We start from the raw sequence: 26,070 nt of genomic DNA on the forward strand, positions 1-26,070 counted from the left end.
CTTTTACCTTTTGACCGGATCCAGCAAATTCGTCATCAGCAGGCACAGTATTTGTGGCTCCTGCTCCGGCCTGTACTTATGATCAGTTCATTGCAATCACTGTGGGTGCCCTTACTGGCATGAGATAAAGATGTCGATGTAAAGATACAGAGTCAGGCCCTGGCTTGCTCCTCCCTGCGTCCATTCACAAGTACAGTGTTTGTATTGTATCTGTTAACAATATTATGTAACAGTTCCCACACTGGGGGGGCAGAGATACTGCTTCCTCTCTTGAATAGATGCTGAGTTACACGACTTAACTTACCTGGGAGCATTCACAACCTCTGCATTGCACAGCGTTGTATCGGGTTAACTATACTATATAATCTGCTGGAGTTCTTCCCATCCTCTGTTGGAAGATAAAGTCTTATGCCTCTTACCTGCGTTCACACACACACCATTACATTGCGTTATGTATTGTGTGTGAATACAGGGACTCTCTGTCTGGTTACAGTAGTGTGGTCTCAGTTTCAGCTGAAATCTTCTCAGTCACAATGAAGGCTCACCCCACTCGCTGGCTTTCTGGCGACTCTGGTCAACAAGAGACCTGTTCTTCTGTTGTCAACACTGGAGGGAACGAATAAAGGTGGTCTAAAGTGTTGGGGCCAGACGGTGTATGTAACCATTATCCTTCAGCCAAAAAACGTGAGTGTCCTTTGGCCTATTCATCAGTTTATGTGCACTCCCTTCACTGAATAGTTGATGAAAAGTTGTATCTGATGCACTCCAATACACATTTTAAAGGTATCACATACAGAGAAACTTTTCTCAGGGCTGTCACAAGCAAGTATGACAGCATTAATTATGAGCCTCAATGGCTATAGGAGGCCGTACTCTATACACCACACCGACCGAGGCACATAAAGCTGACTCCACCTTTAGGGTGAATGGATTAACTGAAGTGTTTGAGTGCTTATATGGGTGCCTGTAAGTGTGGAGGGAACAAGCGGAGAACTCCGTCACTATAAGTCACACGGCGACATTCAGTCGTGTAGTTAAATACCGCCAGTGATTTGTTTTCCCTTTCCGCCGCCTCCTGGGCCAAACCCATGTTTGTGTGTGCCCACATGAGAGAGTGCATGTGAATGCGTGTGAAGGAATTTAGTGCTTCTCGACATGACTGTGCCAGGTACAACCCATCCTGAGGTGTGGAATGCAGACTGAGGAAAGAGCAATGAAGCAAGACAGAAACCAAGCAGGAGAGAGAGAAACAAAGACCTAATTCCCTTTTCTGGTCAAGACTGTCACACAATGTTTCACTTCCTTTATCAAACAAAACCCACATACTCTTTAAAGGAATAAGTTATGTGTGTTGCAATAGTGTACATATTGTGGTAGAGAACTGGTTATCCAGTGAGTCATGAACAAGGAATTGTTAGAGAACACCTCTACCATAAGTTTGGTTCACATTACCTGCAGTCATCCTGTAGACACAAACAGATGTTGACACACAAAACTGAACACGTATAGAAAATTCTTCAATCAGCGATGTTCAAGATTCATTATGTTCTTTTTCTATTTGATGAAGTCCCAAAACCATCGTCAGGAGGAGATATATTGGTTGTGAACAAAGCTAAATCTGTCTGAGAATGTTTATTTCCTTTCTGTTCCTCAACGTACTTTCCTACATTACGACTTTTGGCAACCACCAGAGAACGGGCGTGAACTTGCTGCACGCAGATGTCGTTTTGTTCAAGAGTGATGGCAGTGATGATAGCATGGTAACAGCAAGAAAAACAGTCATATTCTTTCGTGTGCTCAATGTGTTACATTGCACTCTGCTCTGTTCAGGATGCTGCCACCGCAGAAAATGGCATATCTGCTTTTTCTATGATCAGTGCAAAAATAGGCTGCACTAAGAAAAGCTTTGTCACATTACATCTCCAAAATGTGTCTGACTTTATTACATAACATTAACATTAACATTAACAAACACTATTAATGGCAACATGTTCATTTCCAAACCCACAGTTGATCACTGAAGTGGCAGAATTATTTCTAGGCCAACGTCTGAGCACTGCGAGAGTAATTAACAGAAGCTTTGGTGACACAAACGAGATTATCTAGAGACTCCACTGTTGTTTTATCAGTTCAACATGGTGGCCTTTCTCCTCAACAAAATGTAATTATTTAGCTAAGATAAACAGACTCTGTCTCCCACCCTCCCCGTCCCTCTTTTAAGCGTTATTCAACCCCGCTCTGCTCCAAACAACACACTCACACACACGGACACGCTTTAGGTCTGTCAGTCAGTAACTAAGGCTGATCCCCACAGGGATAGACTTTGATCAATGCGCACAAATTGGCCCAAACACACACACAAACACAAACATATAGAGTAAGATATTCGCAGTCATGAACAACCTCATCCAACAAACAAGCAAAGGCAGACTGAAGTCAGAGGCAGGCATAAACATATTGGACCTGCAACAGATTAAACGATTCACTGCAGTAATGCTTACAGGTAAACAAGTGAAGAGCTCTGCAGACAGACACACCATAAGCACACAACTGGAGGTAGTGCATTAAAGACAATGATGCATAATAAATGGCAGATAACAAGAGTCCTCTCTTACATAATAGATAAGGTCTATCAAATCTTGTTGTGTGTGATTTGCTTCATGGGCCAATCAGATCTCCTATGTGTGGTGAAATATACGTGACACAATGTGTTACAGATTACATTTTTATTAGAACATCTTTTTTTATTATAAAAGCTCTATAACAAATACACACAGTGACATTTTAAACAACGTGGTAAAATACTTCTGGCAGTATCTACTTAAAAAAATAGAAAAAAAAAATAAAAATCTATAATCATATTTCTCAGTATTACATCACAAGTAGAAAATCCAATCTTAAAAAGGAAGAAGACGGGTAGGAACAATAATTTGTTAGTAGATGTGATGCATTCACAGACACATGGAGATAAAAGGCTCTCAAGGACGTTTTGCCATCAAAGGGTTTTCAGATCTGACTGTGCGCTCCCACACAACATCCAGCACAGGTACGGGCATGCAGTTTCTTGCTAACTGATCAAGTAGTTGGCCTTCACACTTAATCACATCAACATGACATTTATGCTTTTTAATGTAATTAATTGAACGTGACGTAAGCCCCTCAGCAGCCCTCCAGGTGGAGGAGTGGAGTGCTCTGACACTGGCAGGTACCATGATGGTGATGGTATGGGTAACTGAAATTCACGACTTACATTGTCCCAAATTACTTTGAATTATAAAACTGAAATATGAAAGATGATCCTTTTGATTCTACATGAATTTGTCAATTAACTTACCCAGAGAATTGTTTCCAAAAGTAAGGCACCCTCAAAAATATAATAGTTTTAAAGGTCCCATATGATGCTCATCTCCACTTCATACTTTTCTTTTCGGTGTCAATTACATAGTCACATGCTTTAATGTTCAAAAAACACATTATTTTTCTTATTCTGTCCATTGGTGCAGCGCCTCTGTTCTGTCTCTAGTTTCTGTCTCTTTAAGGCCAGCCTCCCAAAAAGCCCAGTCTGCTCTGACTGGTCAGCTCTCACAGGCCTGAGTAAGCACCACCCACTGTGTTTCTGCATCAGCTTTGCTAGTGTTTTTGCAAACATGGCCGTGCTCGGGGCTTGGCTGAGGGCAGTGACTGTGTAGTTGTGACATCACAACCTTTATGCAGTCACTACGGCTCATTTGAAGGCACAGTTCTTGAATACGGGCTGTGTGCAATTCTCCATGGATTCAGCGTTTTAACACTTTCACAGTAGTTACTGTATATGGCACCTAGACCTGCTTTGTAAGAAGAGATATTGAATTGTCACTTTCTACAATATGGAACCTTTAATATGGCTTATGATGGCAGAAAACAGCTTCCTCATTCTGACTACTTTCAGCTGCGTATAGTAGCTGATTGTGCTATTGACCTCCCACATTTAATAAGATCCATGTCTTAAACAACAGAACACTGAACAGAACACTGAACAAGAATTGATCTGTTTTCCCTCCTTGACAGTAGGCAAGCCAGCTTCAGGATTACAGTGCCTCTCACTCCAGAAGTTAAATCTAGCAATCCTTTCCTCCTATGAATATTTCTGGACTCTCTGAAAACTATACTATATGCTTTTGTTCTTCAAAAGCTTTGTTTCTAATAAATGAAGCGCATCTCTAATCTCTCATCTTTTCAGAGTTTTCTTTCCATTTTTCTTCCAATCTTGAACAACGTGCTTTTTTTTTCGGCACAGCGGCAGCAGCAGCGCTCTCTTCATCTAGTCACCACCCGGCAGAACCGTGAACCGCAATCCATGGGTGCCACCTGGGCATCCTTCCAGCAGGCTTCCTGGCTGGCTTCACATCAGCGTTTCTGTCTCTCTCTCCCCACCTACTCAGTCAGAGTCATCACCCCCGTCGTCGTCGTCTGAGCTCGGGCCCTCCTCCTCTGAGGAGCTCGGGTCTTTGGTGCTGGCCTCTGAGATCATGCCGTCTGAACTGTCAATCTCTATGGACGTCTGTGATATGTAGAGGTGGACGGCCCTCGATGGGTGGCTGAGACACACACATGCACACACAGAGGGGACAGGGAGACATGCAACAGGGGGAGGTAAGAACAACATGGCACACACACACACCAGGGTATGAATTCATGCATGACACGTTCATGAATTATTTATGTACATGCATGTGCATAAGTCACACACAATGGGGACAGGGCAAAGACGAGCAGACAACACAAACACAGCAGCAGGGACAAAGGATTAGCATCACTCAGGGTTAAGTTGTCCCAAAATGAGAGCTAAGGTCAAATCAGAATCTACGATAACATATCTGCATCTGACTGGGGTAAAGAATTTCCTTCCTTCGCCAAGTTTTTCAATGGGAGATTCAGTTTGAAGTCTGACTACATCTGATCGACCAAGATGACATCAAAGTTCTCAGTTTTTCCTTGAGAGGCTTGGCGTTTAAAGTCTGGTACACACAGTCAGTTATCGCAACACAGTTTTGACAACAACCATTATAGCGCCTATTACAGAGAGATCTGAAAACCCAAGAGAGAAACAAAGAAGTCCCACGTGCCCAGAGAGAAGATGCTTTTGACAAAACAGCTCATTGTTCAAAACAGACAATCGGAGAGCGTACTGGTAAAAAAGATGTGCCACTTTATCAGTGCATTTTTGGATTGATATTGCATCCATGTGCTGGTAAAATGTTTCCAAAAGTACTGTATGAAATGTCTGTTTTCAACAAGTGTGCTCCCTCAGATTTTGATTATTTAATAGCACCTTGATTATTTCTGCAGGAGTCTCAACATCAGGATAATAACACCACAGAATCTCAGAAAAAAACACAGCAATATAACTTCAGTAGTGAAACAAAATAGAAATGTACACCAGCATCCTCCATGTGGATTCAGAAGCGCCACAGTGAAGTGGGTCAGTCAGATGATACATACACCATTGAATGAAAGTTTTCATCATCTGGTAATTAAAACGAAATTTCAATAGAAGCTTGGAAACTGCTCATTCATTGTTCCACAGCTTCTATTGTTCGCTGAAATAATATCTCAAACACGTGATTTGTACTGCACTAGTATGTTGGGGTATGACATGTATTAGTAAGGAAGTAAACAGCATGAATACACCATTGTTCTACTACTACATCATCAAAACATTTACTCTAAACAGGAAATGTGTTTGGAAGCCCATTTAGCTGAACAGGAAAAGATGAACTGATAACACAGTTGTTTCTCTCCAGAAATGAAAGGCACATGGTGATATAAAAGATACACAGCAGCCTGTCTAATGTTCTGTATCTACAGCTTCCTACACAAAGGTACATTCTTAATTTATCTCTGGTTAATAACAGCTGCCCATCAACTGGTCCACATCTAGGATCCAAAGACTGTGGTTGGAGAGGAAGGTGGAAGTGAAGTGTCCAGTAGGAAAAAAGCCCCAGGCCCCAAGAGGGAGCACCACCTGCCCCGATCCCCAGAGTCAGACGGAGAGCGAGAGAGGAAGTGTGTGATTCTTTTGTTCCTCTCTCTATCCCCCTCTTCCTCTCCCTCTGTCTTTCTCTTGGTCTTACCACGCGGTGGGGTCTTTTCTTTCTTTGCGGGGAGCCTCCACGTTCTCTTCCAGCTGTCCCTCTCTCCTCTTCTTGCAACGCCTGCACGACCAAATGATGACGAGGAGGAAGACCACAATGAGTACACCGCCCAGGATGGCAAACGCCAGATAGAGAAGATCGGAGAAAGAGGCTGTTGGTGAGAAGAAGACACAGGCAAACGGACTGAGTGAGCTTGTTCGAGAAAGCAATTAGCGCTCACTGCTAGGAGCCGTTTCTTGCATTTGTGTGTCTGCTACAAGCTGTTATTAGTGCAAAAGAGTATTTTCATTTTTAGACACCACCATGAGGTTTAAATATGTGGTTTTGAGTTAAATGAAATGTCATTCAATAGTTGTTGACCAGCTATTGAATGAATTGCCATACAATTTTTTACAATCTAAATGATCCCCCGAGGACGCATCCTACTTTCGATCACCTGACTTCACCTGTGACACCATGATGGGGTCTAAATTTCAATTTGTTTGATATTTCGATTTATAACTATTACTTGCAAAACTAATGACATTCCCATCGGTCTCAGCAGCACTTTGTGTTTAGTGCTGATCAGAAAACGTTGGCATGCTAACACGCTAATCTAAGATGGTGAACATGGTAAACTCCATACCTGCTGAGCACAAGCATGTTACCATTAACATTGAGAGCATGTTCACATGCTGAAATTAGCATTTAGACTCTTCATCTTGTTGACATGTTGTGTGTTTGCAGTTGCTACAAGGAACATTAGTTTTTTGTTGATTCTGACCGCCCTGTGGACAAAAGGGGTAGGAGCACCTCTGCTGCCTGTGGTAAAGATCTTGATTTAGCATGTGCATTTGTTTTACAGCGACTGAGAGAAACTGTTTTTCTTTTTTAAACACAAGTGTTTGCAGAGCTGCAGGGTTTTGCATTTTCATCGCAACTGGGCTACCTGCTTGAAGGCATGTCTTAAAACAATGACGTGCTTGTCCCAATGCCCATAGTAACATCGAAGAATAGTGGCTCTGCCAATTCAGTTCCAAACACGTTTCATTTACTATAACTTATTCACAACAAATATTTAATCATTTAAAAGCTTTTACTATGAAGCAGCCTTACAGGAAACATTGTGTTTTCACCAGCAGTAACTAAACGTTACTCCCAAAACAGCTGAAAGCTAACACGACGAAACAGTAAAACACAGGGGATGTCTGAAAGTACATACAGGACAAGAGAAACTAAAGAAAATCAGTTAGAAGCTACAAGAGTACTGAGAGCTGAACACAGACTTTTAAAAACGTCTTTCTCTCAGGTTTCCTGCACAGACGTGAGTTGAGTATTGATTTTATGGGGAGAGGGTGCATGTCACAGGTATGGCTGCAGTCGCGAGAAATTGGAGGCGGGGCAGCCGCAGCTTGGCCCTGCTAAACTCGGCGCAGTAAAACTGGTAATGGACTCCAAAAGTGCCAGTGGGAAAAACGGTATTAAACTGAGACTGTTTTATAACTCTGTTTTGACTCTGAATACATGTTCCTTTGCTTTATTTATTTGGCTTTTCAGCAAGACTTGAAGTGATGTTTTGAAAAGGATTTTTTTCAGAGACACAGAAGAAACATGATTATATTTGAAGAAATACTTTTATCTGAAAATGAAACTGCAGACCTGTCGTGACCACACGGAGTCGAATCTCCCCAACTGCGCCGTGAACGTCCGGCGGATTCTTGACCTGGCAGATGTAAGTGCCGTTGTAGGTGAACTTGACCTGTTGAAGTATGATGGAGGCGTCACGGCCCATGACGTCACCGGCCCAAGAGACGCGCTTCCTGAAAATGCCATCAACAGGAGGATACGGTCGCTGCTGGTAGTGGAACACCTAAGAAAGGAATTAGATGGGTAGATGTGGTTGGATTACTCTAGACAGAAAGTCATACCACACTGAGCCTCGGGAAGGAAGCAATTTTATTCTCTCAGAGAAAATAAAGACAAGACACAAACCCAGACCTGCTGCTTCTTTTTCTTTCTATTCTCTGCACACACACACTCACACAGACACACACACAGGCTGTCTTGGACGCTCTGCAGGGAGCCTGACGATGACTCACCGACTCCTCTCTCGGTTGGCTGAGGGGGTGGATGCTCCCTGACACAATGAGGGAGGTTTAAGGTTTGATCTCATTTTCATGCAAACACAGACACACACACACACACTCACCGACTCTTCTCGGCCTGGTTTGAGGGGTCTGAAGCTCCAGGAGATGACGATTGAGTTGGGGTTGATGGGAGCGGAACTCTCGAATGTGCACTTCAGACGAACATCCGTCCCGTTGACTGCCTCCACATTACCATGTGTATATATACGCATCCCGCTCACCTGCAGCACGCCTGCAACAAGCAGACAGCAAGAGTGTACTTCAAAAAGAGAATGCAGGGCACACAGAGCAGATCTATACATAGATTCATGGTTTGCGAGAGAAATACATATTCATATACAAAAATACAACACATCATACGCGATGTGAATTCACCCTCATCAGTAAATTCCTGCCGAGTGAGCGCATGCAGTGTACCCGGTGACCCTGCCTCTGCCTACGCAGTGCTGCTGCAAGAAAAATCACTAACTCCAAGTTGTCACTCTAACTGTGTGAAATACATGTATTACACTACATACTGAAATCCCACATATCGGTCCATATGCTGAATGTACGAGATTAGATCTGCGATCGGCAAGCAAACTCAAACATCTGTTTAATTCCACCTGGAAAGTCCAAACTGATTTCAGATCAGGAGGCCAAATCTGTGACATTTAATGAATGATAGCCACTTTAGCTCCCCTACTGCAGCTCAGACAGGGCTGAAATGGACAGTCTGCTCTATATTTTACGGATATGGACTATATCAATCTCTACTGTACTTGGTAGACCTATTAGATGGAAAATGAATGGACTGGAAGAGCGGAGGGGGATATTGGCAACCATTTGGTTCTTCCACATAATGATGGATGGTGCTCCCCGGAATGGAGTCAGCGCTGACACGCACTGCACAGACACACACACACACATGTCCCACACACAGACATGTTTAATGCTGAATTTCCCGTCTGGCAGCCGGTCAACATTTCATCAGGAGCCAGCCGATCACGTCTCCCTCTCCCCGAGACGGCCAGAGTCTTGCTCATCGAAGTAGATCCAGCCTTATTCTAAAGCAGCGAGTATATGCGTGTATGAGTCTCTGTGGAAGTTTACGTGCAGGCTGTCTAGTCCAAATCACCTGGTCTATTTATAGAGAGAGCTCTATATATCCTAATAATATCAGGAGCCACGTCTCGCCTTATTAAAGTCTATTCCCAAGCACACAGCAGACTGTCTGCAGAGCTAGCAGTCACGATGAGCTCAGGGTAGACTTGTCCTAACGTCATTAGCACACTCACACATATGAGGAGCCAGCAGAACAAACACTTGATAGGAGCTCTGACTATCAGAGACGCTTCAATCTGACAGACGACTGCGGCTCGAGGGATTACCTGAGTGCACGTGCCATCCCAGGCCAGTTATAAATATTAGATAACTAGCTTTTGTTGATGCAATCAGTTAGCATCACGGTTATTCTGTTAGTCTGCTGCAAAATGGATGAGATGTAACACCTCGATGTCGATAATCAGAAAAGATTGCACATTACTTGCAGCAGTTTCACAGGTCATACTGTGATGGGTATGAATTATATCATAAAGATTTTAATGGATATTAAACCCTCAAATTAATTGGTGATTCTGCTATTTCAAATGCAGGTTAAGTGACTTGGGTTTGCCCTATGTCGAATGGCAATATAAGGCTCCAGGCAAAGAAGTAAGAAAAGTCCAGGAAGGCAAATTGAGCCGCTATTAATACGGTGGGCATTAAGACAGCAGCGAGATGGGAAAATGTCAGCAGGGTCTTGGCTCCTCAGGCAGCGCGTTCTGTTCCTTATCAGGCTGGAGAGAGTTTCCTGCGGGCTGGGATGAGAGAGTGCGGCGACCAGACAGCCCCCACACAGCATTAAACAGACAGGCTTCTCTCTCATCACCGGGCCCTGACAGTGCTCTAACAGCCTAATGTGTTTTAAATGAGCCCGATGAAATCTGGGAGGAGTGAACAGTACAGGCCAGACTACTACACACCGCCAGGCACGTCCATCTTTGCAAATCACCGGCTCTTCTTGTCAGACTTAAAAATGTAATTTTCATTGAATGAAAAAAACCCATGTCGTCGCAGTGGGATTGCTGTTTAAGCTTGTTTGGGTGTTTTTCTGCATCGTTACCTTGTAAATAAGGCAGGCACTTCAACTTACATCAATAACTTGCTGAATAAGTCAAGAAAGATGTGAAGACAAATTGGTTTGCGATGCAGCAAATCTTACCCCACTGGCAGATATTTTTGCTTGTGTAGAGAAAAATAAGACGTTTACTCTTTTATATTACAGAATAATAATGCTTTGATGGATTGACTTCAAACGGAACAAGCCTCCTCTGTAACCTTTCTCTATCTTCCTCGTCGACCTGGCAGTGGAAACACTGAAGTTAGTGGATTAAACCGCCTGTGTTTAGGATATTCATTAGGCAGATAACATCAGTGCTGGCTGGCTCAGTACAGCCAGTAATGACTCCCTCCTTCACTTGATTGCAAGTGTGTGTGTGTGTGTGTGTGTGTGTGTGTGTGTGTGTGTGTGTGTGTGTGTGTGTGTGTGTGTGTGTGTGTGTGTGTGTGTAAACTCCAGAGCGTCTGAGCCACCAGGTAATGGTCTCATATTCCATATTCACTGTGAAGGTTAACAAAGAGAAAGAGGGGGACTGGAGGTGGGGAGGAGGAGTGGGAGCTGAAAGTGTTGTATATTCAGCTGCTAGTGTCACAGAAGAAGTGACTGCCACTCCTGTTGACAAGCACCAAGTGTCTCATTTCAAACTAAAATATATAGTTCTCTCTTTCTAGCCATAACATCGCTTGAAATGGCAACGTCAGTCGGTCAATAGGTTCATCACTTTGATCCAGACTGAAATATTGAAACTGTTGGATGTATTGCCATACATTTTTATACAGACATTTATTTTCCCCTCAAGCTCAATCCTACTGACCGATCCCCTGACTTTTTGTGAGGTTGACATATTTAGTTTTGTGTGAAATGGCTTAATAAAATTTGGATGGATGGCCAAAAGATTTGGTTCAGGCATCCCTAAACTGTGACGAATTGTGAACCCTTTGATGATCCCTAAACTTTTCATCCAACGCCATCATCATGTCAACATTTTATCCTGACCAATACTTTGGTTTAAGATATTTGATATTTGCATTGGCCTGAGCTACTTTGTGTTTAGTGCTAATCAGCAAATGTTAGCATGTGACATGCTAAATTAAGTATTAGACGCTTACTGTACCTTACAGTCACCTTTTATATTCACTCACAGATATCAGCCACCTTAATACGCTTGATTTTTTCATCAAGATCCATGCATTATTAACTGAGGAATTAACGAACATGTTGAAAATGTTAAAGAAAGTGGGAAAAAATTGTCTGTCCCTTTATCTGGATCCACGGCAAAAATTAACGGGGTCTGTTCCCACCCACACAAGTTTTGTGTATTCACGCCGACAACCAGCCAACAAACTGATGCGGATGAAAAAAACCTCCATGGCGGAAGTATTTATACCTGCAAAACACCCATGTATTAACATTGTTATTGTGAGCATGTTGTCATGGCAGCAAGAGCTGCAATGATTAATCGATTAGTTGTCAACTATTAAACTAATCGGCAACTGTTTTGATAATCGATAAATAGGTTTGAGTAATTTGTTGAGAAAAAAGAAGGTTTAAAAATAAAAGTAGCTACTTAAAGGTCCGATTTTTGTTGAGTCACATTCCCAACTTGTCAAATTTTGGTTGGTCGGTCGAGCCAACAATATTTTGTGGTTTCTTTATTCCCCTATGACAGTAAAGTGAACATCTTTGCATTGTAGACAAAACACAACAATTGAGGACATCGCCTTGGGCTTTGAGAAACACAACACTGACATTTTAGACAAAGCGACTAATGAATTAATCAATAAAAAAAATAATGGACGGATTCATTGACAATGAAAATATTCATTAGTTGCAGCTGTAATGGTTACATTAGCATTTAGCCCAAAGCACTGCTGTAGTACACCCTCATAGCTTGCATAGCTGTAGCCTCTCAGTCTGGTTTACACATAAAGAAAAAGTGGTACATCTCAGTAATAACATTCATTACTCATCAAATCAGTATCCAAAGTTAAACCCCTCTATTTCTGCATATTTCAGAGAGCGTAGTGCACATGGAGGATTAGCAGAGCAATATAGTGCTCTCCCCTTCTACCAAATTGTTTAAAAGCTCAAGCAGAAATGATTCATCATGCTTAATGTATCAAGAGAGAAAGCAGGTCCTCCAGGCCATAAGACCTCATTTCAAATTTCCTCCTTTAACCAATCTATTTACAGTACGTGAATTTAAATAAGCGTTGCTAATCTCCTTTCAACAACAAAAAAAGTGAAGCGCTTTCAACTACGCCGTCCTTTGACGCGAGCCGAGCTGATTAAGAATTAAGGTTAATTAGGCCTTTTTGAAGGCAAAATGGATATTAACAGAATGACAGAACAGTTAGGGCTATGTACAGCGCCTCAATTACAGTACTAATTTGTCCCTGCGGCGAAAAGTACATGATCACTATTTAATCGGTCATTAGCAGGCACTAATTCCTGAGGAGGATGCATGCCATTACATGATTGAGGACATTAGGAGTGTAGAATTTAACTCATTTAGAGAAGGGAGATAAACAAGCAGAAATGAGAGAGTGACGAACAAGAGCAAGATGATTGAGTAGATGAAAGACTGAGTGATGTGTGGAGAGGATAACACCACGATGGAGAATGCATTCTCCTGCATAATTGCAGTCTGTAAGGAGGTGATAAGATTAGCTCAAGTTTGTTTGCGTGGTTGTTTGTCTGTCCATTCTTCCACTCCGGCACGTCTCTGTCCAGTCTGAGTCACTCGCTTGTTTATGTATGAACATCCTGCCAAGCCTGTTCGACCACACCCAGTGTCCAGAGACGAGAGAGGGAGAGCTTTCATGGCTTATTAGGACGGCGTTATGTGCCCTACATTGGAGGGCGGGGAAAATATAGAGATTTATCCTAATTATGTTGCAAACGTTGTCTGGCATGCAGTTATATTGCAGAGTTTGCAGAACAACTCGTGCGAGACAAAGCAATTAGAGGTTTAACTCTCTGATTACACATTTCATCTCAAAATTCGTATTATGAATGGTTTGCAAGTTCATATTCATGCTAAAGGAGTAGATGGTATTAATTCAAAGTATTCAAATGCTTCTCATCTTTTTGTTCAGGTCTGTCTCTGTGCTGAGGTCTGTCAGGTTAGCACAAGAGTACTGTTAAGTCAGAACAGGAGGGAAAGAAAACTGAGAAAAAATCTAATTCCAGGTAATATAAAGGCAAAAAAGAAATGTCAGCTTTCATTTTCAGGCCTCTACTCCCTATTTCCCTCATTAAAGTCATTAAATGCTGTGAAACGTGGGAAGGCGATCTAATACACTTCACTTGTAATTAAAAATGCTAAATGAGAGCCTTTGTGTGAGGTGTGCTGCTGACACTTTACCGCCTGATTGCTTGAACTAAAAACGACTGTAGCAACAATAAAAGACTTTCTCACATAGGATTTCACCACAGGTCAGTGCTTTATCTCACACAACCACATGGAGAAAGTGTGTGTGTGTGTGTGTGTGTATTTGTCAATGTAAACTCCAGATGTTTCTATTTATGAACATATACAGCAACAGGAAAAGCTGTCGTAAAATATTATCCTCCTTTGTTATGCATGTGTCTATCATGTGTGTGTGTGTGTGTGTCGGGTTGGGCGTCTCTCAGAGGGCTCACTGTTGGCACACACACACATTCTCCATTAAATGTAACGGCGTTGGCATTAGGCCACTGTATCTGTCAATATGTGCAATATATCATAATGAAGTGAACTTGCTGAACCTTTAATGCACTTTATTCTACCCGTCAACACTACCTGTCACAAACTACACTGGTCCTCTGGCCCGTCTGAAGCCAAAGAGGACAAATACTTTCATCTGCTGTAAAATAATCAAACCAAGCCCACTCAAGTGTGATTAGCTTTGCTTGGCTTGGCAGTTGTCCCAAGATTGTATAAAAGCCCTCCAAAGAGGCCAAAAAATACCAAGTAGTGTTTGACCTGCCCATATAATATTTCACCCAATGTCAGAGTGTAACCTCCACCATGTCTTTAGGATCACATTGCCAGATATACTGTACTATATGATGTATAGTGCCCCTGACTTAGTGACTTAGTGCCCCCCACAGTTTCTGTCGTAAATATGAATGCCAGGTCTGTGACCATTAGGTGCTAACGACAAACAAAACTCATCATCACAATGTTATGTGTTGAAAACTTGTATCTTGAAGTAAACATGTATGTAACGCTCTGATCCTCCCCTCTCACTGAAGCTACATAGTGCAGAAACAAGTGATGGGGGGGCGGAGTGGCTGAGACAGAGACAACATTCAGCCTATTACAAGACACTATACCATCAACATGATTTTGAAGCTGTTATTTAAGGTAAAAAAGTTACATAATGTTGCTTTAAATATTACATCCTCAGTAGGTGTGAAGTCCTCGGTAAAATAGTGGTTAATTAGGAAAGATGGTATAACTTGCACGTTTTGTTGCATTCTTCAAATATATGAAGTTAGATAACTTTCTAATGAACCACAAGCTGCTAATTTATAACAGTTTATATTGTTACAATGCAATCTGTCTATTAATAGAGCATTGCTGTATTACCGTATGTTGTACTTGGGTTTCATCACTTGATGTCACAATTGCTATTTTACACTAGCTGTAGATTAAGGTTGTAAGTTATAGTTATCACCTTATTATAGTGCTTCGTCTTATTCACATGCATTTTTCTTGTTGTTTGTTGATTAGCAGTAGTTAACGGAAGTTATTTTCAGCCGTTAGCCTGTTCAAAAAGTATTGGGCATGAGAGACAAAATGGTTGTAAACACAGTATTGAGAGTAGCGCACACTGAAAGACTTCAAAATAAAGGTGCATCGCATACTACAGGACATTCTGGAGAATATCATACCAGAGGGAGCAATGCACCACCTCTCATGATCACATGGGGACGCAGATGTAAACAAAATTGAGACTAACATGTCGCCAAAACTTGTATTAATGCTCTGCAGAGAAAAACAATTCCAGAAGGCTGCACGAGTCTGGAAGAGGAAATGGTTGGGAAGATTCGGTCAACACGTCCTGTTTAGAGAGTACTGTTGACAGTTTAAATCGGTCAGAGTATGCTAGCTAATGTTAGCTTCAAGGGCTGGAATGTTTACTGTTGGCTGCTCCGGGACAATGCCAGCATTTAGATAGCTAATTCAAAAACAATCTTGTCACTGCCATGTAGGATCGTGTTGGTCCAATTACAATAAACCATCTGCTCTGTTGTGAATAAATCCTCTTATTCACTCTCATACACAGAAGCGCTCTCATTCACCTCTGTCTCCTTGTAGACTGGTCCCTCTCATGGGCTTGTGATCCCTCTCGGAAGGTAGTGACGTAGGTTAATCATCCAGATTTGAACTTCTAAGTATCAAACGTGTTAGAAATGATCAGCAGCCACGATGAGTCTGCAAGCAGCTCAGGCGGTTTAAGACTGCATCTGTGAATCCCTTACATTAGAAGATAATTTGAGCCAAACACTGGTACCGACAAAGGTAACAGATCAGACTTCTCCTCTGATCGTCAGGTGAATTAGCAATTAAAGCAGGAATAGTTTGAATCAGTCAAGTTTGCATCCTCGCAAGATACATAAAGGCTACAATTTACAATGGTGGATTTGTCACATGAAATTCTGTGAGTTCTGTGGTGTGGCTGAACTACAATCCTCTAGTGTGTTGTGCATGAGAAATGTATCTGTTCTTTCATGGACCATGACCTGACTCTACGCCACACTGCACTAAAACTTCTGAATCTTTTCGTAAAATTAATTTAGCTTACAGGCAAACAAACAGAAACTGTCTCATCCAATTTAATTATTCTCGGATACCTTTTTTCCAAAATCGTATTATGTTCAGGCCACTCTGGGCGTTTTTCACACTGCTGAGAGGCATGCTCGGTATATTGAACTTGAGTCATAACTGCTGAGCAAACATCCCCTGGTATTCTAAGTATTTTCTTTGAATATCTCGAAAACAATCCACAGAGTGAACAGAATGTCTGCCTTATTGCACAATCAAAAATATTTGTCAAAGTTTTCGTGTCGCCTTGAGGGCCTGTTTTGATGCAGTTTCTCATAAATATGTAGATTTATAAACGGCAAAGCGAAAGCAGTGGGAACATAGCTCTTGTTTTTATAGATTTTGTAGTATGATAATTTCCATGTTAAGATAGTACATGGTGATATCTGGAAACCACAAGGATACCAAACAGAACCAATCACTGTTTAAGAGGTGTTTCCTAGACGGTATACACTGTGGACCTGGTCTTTCCATTTGCCCTGAGGATTCGCACTTTACAAGAGAGGAGGAAACACTGCAGGAGAAATCAAGCAGCTGGCACAACTCTCTAAATCAGGAAATTGGTTCCATTACATTATTTCCTAGACGGTGTGTGTTTGTGCCTTTCCTCTCTTCATTATGGCTCCGAGACAAAGGGACCACCAGAGGAAACCCGATTCTCTGTTGCACCGGTTTTGGAGGAAACACTTAGGACGGGACCAAACACACAAGGACCTCAGCGGATTACAAAGAGCCTCTTCTACTCTTTGTGAGAGGTTTCACAAGCCCAGGTTAGTTTTCTTTTTCTTTTTTTTTAACAAGGCCTATCTTTCATGCGGGGCTGGACTGAGGGCTGGGAATAGCAGGTTCAGGTAACAGTGTTTTCGCAGAGGAGGAGGAGGAGGACGCAGAGTTGAGGGAGAGAGTGAGTGTTGAGTGGTGGAATGGGAGGAAACCCCTGAAATGGACACAAGTGTGTATAGTATACTGTGCTGTACATTTCCCTTCCCTTCATTCCACTCGTGGAACATGAACATGCAGTTGTGCCAAAATAAGCAAACATTGGTCCAAAGCTATGCGTCCACATACTTTTTTTGTACTTTTGTTCCGGAGCTGTTTTCATGGATTGGGCCCCTTAGTTCCAGTTAAGGAAATATTCACGCTACAGCATAACATGATGTCCAAATGTGCTTGTAGCAACAGCTTGAGGAAGGTCTTTTCCTGTTTCAACATGACAATGCCACAAAGACAATTTGATAAAGAAATGAACACCCCGACTGTTGTAGAAGAACTTGACCCGCCTACACAGAGCCCTGACCTCGACCCTGTCTAACACCATTGGGATGAGCTAACATCAGTGGCCCGGTTTGCAGTGGATGCTGATGATAACATTCGACTGATCGGGTATCAAAATCATCGTTCATCATTGAGATGGCCTTCTAACAAAAAAAGGTGGACATAACTTTAATTGTTACTTGAACAAAAATCACTTTCTATGTTATGTCATGTTAAATAAATAGAATTTCAGGTATTTAGAGAAGGAAATACTCCGGCTATCTCTGCAAGAAAGTAGTTGTGTTGTTACTGCTGTCAAGCATATTGGGGATACAGTTCAATCAGATTGCAGTTCAGTTGTAAATAGCCTCTCAGAGCCAATCATGGACTCTGCTACTGCACCTTCCCCCAGGTTGGCCCCGCCTACATTAGTCTGCACTTTACTGCTTGTATTTGAGACCCTTTTTAACAAGAATTGATCAATGTTATTGGTGGTAAAAATTATGTTATATGTCCTACTGACGCTGTCACAGTTCACTGACAGCCTGCCGAGGAGTGAAGGCTCTCCAGTCTGTAGATCTGTGCACGTTTTTTAGAATGACACGTGCAACTATCACATATAGGTGTGATATTTAGGCATCGACATACTCGTTGCCATGGTGTATGATTAAAGTAAACACTTGCAGACACCAGAGCATACGTACTGCCTCTCTTTCTCTTCCCACAAACACTATATTCAGTCACAACCTTGGCATCGAGTCCTTGTCAGTCAATCAGTCAATCAAACAATTGGATCCGCTGTTTGATTTTCTGCATGTGGCACTGTTTTCTTTCACTCTGTGATGACTATCCTTGCTCATGCCTATTACTCCAAATAAAGCTGAAGTTTAAACTGTAATAGACCAGAGATGTACCAGACACCGGGTGTTTGGAACAGCAAATCTAAAAGCTTTTATTAACTTGATTTATGGGAAATCACTCTTTGTTTTCAGAGAGAACAAGCAGACATTTCTTTGTAATCATATTCTGATTATAATCCAGAAGATTCAAGAACTGTAACCAAACTGTAGAAAACCACAAAAATGTGTTTGGATACACTCTAAAGGTCAGTGTAAACACAGACCACGCATCAATCTCTTCTTCTAACTCTTTCTTCCTCTCCCTCTCTCCCCCCTCCTGCTTCCTCTAGGCCAATTGTAATTCTTCAGGCGACGGCGTCCAGAGGAAACGTGTAGTGGGTGAGCGAGGATAAGAGTTTAATCCATCAAACCTCTTCCACTCCCACCCCGCAGCTGACTCAACAACTTCTCCACGGGATTACAAACTCCTGGGGGGGGGGGGGATCCAACGTGTACACTTCAATGCAACACACCCACAGGCTTCTGTTGGAGGGACGATCCAACCCTCAAAAGACAGCCTTAGTTTCACATATTTACTACGAGGCTGGACTGGCCGTATGTTAAGTGGCCTGCAGTGGTATGATTCAGAGTGAATCCAGTCCCACTGTGACTTCCACCTCTGCTCCTGAGCTGATGAATAAGTCAGCGACTGACAATATACTGTGTACACAGATCAGAGACCACTCTGCGGAGGAGGTAAAGACCTCTGCTCTTTGCTTTCCAGTCTTTAAGGGGGAAAACCTACCATTTAGTATACAGTTGTATAATTTCTTTGGTTCTGACGGAAGCTTTTTGAAAACGAAAAAGAAAAAAGAAGTTAATTAAACAATTAAACTGTTCAGTTCTATACACTGAGTCTCTACACGGTAGGCCTTTCCACATGCCTCTGACAGTACTGATACATTTTTCTTTTCATCAGTCCAGCTTCTAACACAGATTGCCAAATGACTGGCATTTCCCCTGCACTATAAGTGTGTAACTGCGACCCTTACCACATTGTTACGCCTCAAGTCTACTGTCTTCCCTTTTTTACGTGCCTAACTCCAGTGATTGTGTGTCGAGCTGTGTCTGATCGCATCCTGTACGTGCAGACAGAGCAATGAAGCTGCTGATCTGTTTAATGTGCTGTTCGCGCTACACCTCCCGTGTAGACGCGGTGTTAAGGGTTCTTACTACTTCCACCATACTAAGGTCTAGTCCACACTTACATGGGTATTTTTGAAAACATTTTTCACAACGAAAGTCATCTACATCCAGACGAACGTTCAAGCACCGTTTCAGAAATAATTGCCGTCCATACTCACACTTGTCACATTGCCATTCAAGTACACTGGTCATGCACTAGCTAATGTAAAGTGGAAACAGACTGTAAAGGCTAATCTGTAGTTGGTTGCTTAGTTACAGAAAATACTATGAATCAGGGAAACGTGACCACTCTTCACAAAATTCAACCTAATGCTTTTTTTATAATAATGTTGTCAGCAGTCTTTCTTTTTCTATCTATTTTCCATCTTTTAATTATGAACATGTTAATGTCCAAACTCAAATACAAGTTCACATTGGCCAGTGATGCTGCACTGATAAGGCCCAATTACGAAGCAAACAAGGGGGTCTGCACTATCCTTATTTCTCCAAAAGGTCCATTTGCATTTACATGTGTATGAAAGGCCAAAAGGAAAAAGCTACGTTTAATAAATGCCCATGTTTGTGTGGATGGGGCCTGAGTCTAGCATGACCAGCCACTTTTAGTGGCTAATGCGCACTAATGCAAACTTTATAGGTTGAATCAGTGACTGACTTTGCAAGTCTTCTCCACTTATGCTACTGCTACAGTAGGTTTTAGCATTTTAGCGTCCCATAATTGTCAGTGGCAGCTGGTTAGCAAAAGTTAGTATACATATATAAGTACATGTATATGAAAATAATAATAATAATAACATTTTGAATTTGAGAAACAGAAGGCCTGTGTTGCAAACTTGGTAATGAAAACTGTCAGTATGTTCCAGTAATGGAGAATCTATTGAGAGATCCTATTTAATTGCATTTTGGAGGATGTAGGATCCAGGGTTTTTCGGAGCTTTAGCCAAATTAGGAGCTAAAGTCTGGTTCTCTCAACCTCCGCTCAATTAATAGATTACATTCTTTTGAAAATGTGTTTCTCGTGAGTCCCCAGAAGTCATGAAAGTGCATCGCTGAAGAACTGGAATTAGAAAAGAGTTAAAAGACAGTAGCATTCTACTTGTAGTAAATTACACACCTTTGTATTGCTTCCCCATGTAGCTACTGTATACAAGCGAGGATGTCATTCTTTCTAAATGTGCCAGAGCAAGCCTGGACTCACACTGAAACCAGAAAAGCACTCTTATGTGCATCAGTCACACTGGCTTTAATGGAAATTAATGAGAGGTGGAGGTAACATTCAAGTGTGACCGAACCCTCGCACACTTTCTTCACTCCTTCACCTGCTCCACCCACCTGCCCCACACCTTCTCTCCTCAACTTGCACTCAGTCATTTAAATTGCAGAGTGCAGTTTGAGATAATTAGAGAGCAAAACCGGAAAAGTAGCTGCCTCCGCTGCTCTTTCAATACAGAGATCATTTTTATTATAAGTCGGTGTTTTGAATAACAAAAGACAGACGAAAGTCAGACACCAAAGAAAAGAAAAGGAGGTTAAGACAGAGTAACTTCCCGGGCTGGGAAATTCTATCATCATGACGGCTCTGCTTTTAACCATAAATAGTTCACACGGCAGCTGCTGATGAAATTCCTGGCTTCCTTCTGATCAGATGACTCATAAAGAACTGCTGATCCATCCATCCATCCATTTTCTGAAACCAGCCTAATGTCAGCTGGGATGGGCTCCAGCCCCCCCCCCCCCCCTCCGTGACTCTGAAAAGGATAGGCGGTTTCAAATACTGGATGGAAAGAACTGCTGATATTCAGAGGGAAAACTTGATTTATTCCATATGCCGTAAGCCTACTGGAGGTGTTGCTTTAGCTGGAAGATCCACTTGTTTACCGTAACTCTAAACAGTTATGAGAACCAGCGACCAGCCAGCAGAGTCTAAACGGGAAAACCCATGCTAACAAACATGCAGTATTTGCGTTTGCACACATTCAGATGAGCACTGACCGTGTGTGTGTGCGCAAACACTCGAACCTCGGATGAACCTGCAAGAACAAATGCTTTCAATTCAGCGAGAAATGTGTTCACAATCCCTGTTTACACTTGGAGCCGAGCACAGCCTTGTGGTTTAAACATTGCACAGGGAGGGCCTTGCCTTCACACTCAAACACTTCACAGATGCGCCTTAAGCCCACTGTGCTTGGGATCAGTGCATTCTTCCTGCTTATGGACGCCTCATTGTCAACTCAACACACCCCCAGGCAATTGCATCAAACCTGACACAAAGGCCAGACATCCGCCTAGGTGTGTCAACACCGTGCAGCATGTCAAAAAAACCACAGCAATGCTTTGTTACACTGACCCATTATTGTGGTGAGATTAGAGAAGCCGCGGCAGAGATACAACTGTTATATCCCAGTAAGACTCACAGCACAAGAGGCTGCTCATCTACTATAAAGACTGACAGAGTTAAACTGAAGCCCAAACATGCCGTGTAAGCATCTGGTGGGCTGTTTACGTGCATGTGTCACTAAACCTGTAAGTCAGGACAGGTTGGCGCACGTCAGCCTGCGAGCATTTCGGCTTTCTGCTAAAGAAGCAGGAAACGTTAAAGGAAGACAAAAGATCTCCCTTTTGGAAGAATCAGGGAGTAGAGCACAAAATCAAGAAAAAGACAGGCAGCAGGGGATCAAAGAATGTTTGGGAAAGACTTCTAGCCGTCTGTCTCCGTTTGGTCGAGAGTAAAAAGCAGTAATTAGAGAAATCTGATATTAATTGCTGACGTTATTTTAGTTTTTCAGTGTGTTTCCTTTTAGTTTGAATCCAAGTGGTCAGAAACTGGAAAAATAAAAACGCGTTTAAATGTAAGCTGCTACAAAACACCACCTTTCACAAACAAATGGATGAAACATTCCAGCGCAGAACAATGAATTGAGGCCAGGAAAGTCTGGCTGCTGGAGGTTCACGGTTCACACATCACTTTTTCCTTTTAGATATTTCAGCTCAAAACAAGAGAGCAACATGAGGCTGTGGAGGAGATGCACCAAACCACACAACTGTGAGCAGACACCACCAACTAGCTTTTTTTGTGTTGATTCATATTTTTTAAAAAGAATGTGTTTCTCTTTTAGGCAATTATTCCCCAGGACCCCAGACAGCCAGGAGCCACAAGGTCCGATGTCAACTGCATTTCTATTGTTTTTGGTCATTTTAATTGCACATTTGCACCAGTTAAGTACAATACCAACAAAAGTGGCTCCTTTATTTTGTGACCCTGTCTTACAAAGGGATCTTTATCAAAATCAAGTTTGAAGTGGAGCCCGACTGATATATCAGTTGGCTAATATTATAGGCTGATGTTGGCTTATCACAGATATATCGCTGTCACTGTATATATTGTCCAATATGCGCCATGTGAAAGAGATTATAGTGCAAAAAAGATGCTTGGGGTAATTCATAATTATTAAAAAGTCATTTTAAACAATATTGTGTTTCATTAAACTGTCAAATATCCTGCCTCTGTTACATGTCTTTGTCACAAGTGTTTGATAAGCACATTTGACTGAATCTTGCAAAAAATGTATGTATACTGGCTGATATATTGATATCTTAATTTTTTTTTTAATTCTCCTATACGGGGGATCAGTAAAGAGACATCTTATCTTATCTTATTTTATGCCTTTAGATTGGCATTGGTCCCAAAAATAGAGTATTGGTGGGGCTCTGGTTTAAGACCTGATGCGACGTGTGCGTGTTTGTTTTGGGTGAGGTCGTCACTTTCAAGACATGTGACTAAAGAAATGCATTGTGATTCGTTGATGAACATTAGAGCAGGCAATAATTTCCAATAACAGCCAAAGTCTTGTGCTCTGAAAGGTTTCGATCTGCGCCAGAGGCCAAGAAATAAAGGTTTTAGCGAACACTGACAATTCTGTCAAGTCTTTCAGGAAACGCACAGGATGTAGTAGGTGTTTTCAGACAACGCCTTAGGTTTTAAAATGCCTTTTAATGGGTGCCATACGTCTTAATGGGTTACGACCTTTATTGCTGTATGTTGTGTTGAATTAAATTGCCTGAATCTCACAAATGGATAACTTGGGGCCCTTAATGTTAGTGCAGCGCAGGCGTACAGGCTGGTTTTCAGTCTTTGTGTGTACCATACTCCAGAGGACCTGAGATGTGAGTAGGTGCACACACAAAGCCTGGTTTGAAAAAGTGACATTTTTAGGTGACGCATGACAAAAAAAAAAAAAAGAGAACTGAAAACTATGCAGAAAACATGTCGCCATACATGTTTTGTGTTTGACCAGGTGTTCTGCTCTGTTTCTGACAGTCATGGTAGTTGACTGTGCTGCGCCTCCACCTCTGGGAGACTACGAAGCGTCCGACACACCTCGCAAATCTGGCAATAATCATGTCTGTTCTCGAAAAGCTATTCCACTCTGGTGTTGTGAAAAGCGAAAACACTGCTCCCAGAAGTATCTTGACACAAATCATGATTTGTTGTGTTATTTCTAAAAACACACTTCAGAAAAATACACAGAGGAGACGTGCATTTATCTTTTTGAGAGCGATGAAGGCTTTTTACAGCTGTAGCACTTGCTGCGATTATGTCTGGAGCAGCAGGAGGAGTGAGGGATTATTCTCTTTGGTCTATAACATATCTGCTTAAACATGGGCTCTTAGAAGCAAAGTCTGCATGTGAATGCTGACTGTCTTTGATCAAGGCAGTGCATGTCAAAACAATGGAGGGCTGATGGATAAATGTGCTAGCTGTGCGCTGTTTTTAAGTCGTCGTGTGCACCTGAAGGGAAGGGGGATGGGAAGGAGAGAGGAACGAATCTGAAATGTTTTGCCTGCATAATTGCAATTTTACACCATACATGTGTCATGAAGATGAGACGCCCCTGCTGGCTTGTTTCATCATGCCGTGCCATTTTGCCAGCACAATGAAGCCAAAGGCAGTGGCAGTGATTACAGCATGAGGAACCAAGATGCTGCTGAGCTGTAATCAGTTCCAGCATGCTCTCCTTCATCCCGCACGCTGTTATTTGATTATCTGCGCCTCTATATCCACACAGTATATTTAGTCATCCTCCTGCTCTGTCAGCCTGTGACTGTGTTATGACTGATCTGCAGGCACATGCTCCTTGTAAACATAAGCAGCTTGCTACTATAGTGAATCCCTGCATGGTGCTTTGGCACTGGACGGACATGTTCAATCAATATAATCCACTTAAGTGGGATGGACACAGATTACTTCAAGGTTAAACAACCTGAATGAATTGCCAGTGATATGCCAATTTGTGATATTAAAACGTTATCCATTAGCCATTCAATTACAGCATTTGGACGTGAGCAGCCACAACAATCAGATGCAGTCTGTTGGTGTTTGTTTACTTATGTGTGTGTTTGTGCATCTGATATGTTATGATCCAACTGACACATGCTGACCCGGACCCTCCTTGTACGGGAAGCAGGTGGACTCACTTCAAAGCACGGATGCGCATTAAAAAGGCAGGAAATGGTGGCGCTTGCATTAAAACCAAAACACAATGAGGCCACGGGTTCGATGCCAGTAAATACTGTACAGTTATTATGTTACCAGAAGTTCTGACTGGTTTATAGCTTTCGCAGGAATTCTCCAGCGACCCTCCCGGTGCCACCGTGCCAAATTCTCCACTTCCCAATGACGCACGACGGCCGCTCAGGGATGGAGGTTAGGGGTCCCTGCGGAGCTTTCACTAATGGGAAGAGGATCAGGGTTTTCTCTTTAACTTTGAAACTCGATTGTAAGCAGCGTCTCTAAAGGCTCGTGCTGTGATGTCTTCAGCAGTCTTATGATGTGGGGGAAAACACCCTGCCGACGTAAAGTTTTGGAAAAACCCAGACGCTGTAAAGAGGCTGGTTTATACTGTAGAGGACATTTCATTTGTTCTATTATTAGACATGTAGCCTGTTTACTGGATCCTAGTATGAACATAGAGTAATCAAAACACTGTAACTGGCCGACTTTTAGAAAGAAATCAAAATTCAAAACATACATTTGGATAAATCACACTTGACTGTAAGATTCCCAGTACAAATAAAGTGAACAACACGCTCATTAACTCAAAATCGTCCCCTCACTCGGTTCATCCACTCACACCACACCGGGGTCTCACCTGAAGCTGCGAGTCCACACAGGACGGTGAGGAAACAGAACCCTTTTACGCACATTGGATGGACGGCAGGCTGTCCGATGACCAAAGAGACCGGGAGTCAGCTAACCTCGCCGAGACTCCTCCGCCGACGCACAAGTGACTGGAAAACCGGGCCGACAAGTGTGTTGATCCCTTTTCAAGAGGGACAAAAACATGGAATTACAGTGAGTCCTCTCCTCCACCTTGTCTCTCCAAAGACGCGTCCTGACTCGCTGCTGCCCTCATACATTTCATCTCAGCACCCACCCTCCCACCTCATTTTCGGGCGGAGTAACAAAGTCAACCACTCTCCTCGCCGCCTTCTTATCTCTCTCTCACACACACATGTACAAACCTTAGAGCAGGGCAAATTCTTCACAGTCACCAAACCT

The 26,070-nt window shown here is 42.4% G+C and overlaps 1 protein-coding gene across 1 annotated transcript; it reads right to left on the reverse strand.

The window, feature by feature from the left end:
- Positions 1-2,780: 2,780 nt before the first annotated feature.
- LOC141015165 (myelin protein zero-like protein 2) lies at positions 2,781-25,766 on the reverse strand. The gene is made up of 5 exons (XM_073489116.1): positions 25,661-25,766; positions 8,323-8,492; positions 7,773-7,983; positions 6,114-6,285; positions 2,781-4,577 (listed from the first exon to the last, which is right to left on the reverse strand). Exons 1-5 carry the CDS (start codon positions 25,713-25,715, stop codon positions 4,418-4,420), a joined length of 768 nt encoding a protein of 255 aa, XP_073345217.1. The 5' UTR covers positions 25,716-25,766; the 3' UTR covers positions 2,781-4,417.
- Positions 25,767-26,070: the final 304 nt, after the last annotated feature.

This window comes from Pagrus major, chromosome 2, assembly GCF_040436345.1.
Source record: "Pagrus major chromosome 2, Pma_NU_1.0".
In the NCBI taxonomy this organism is placed as follows: domain Eukaryota; kingdom Metazoa; phylum Chordata; class Actinopteri; order Spariformes; family Sparidae; genus Pagrus; species Pagrus major.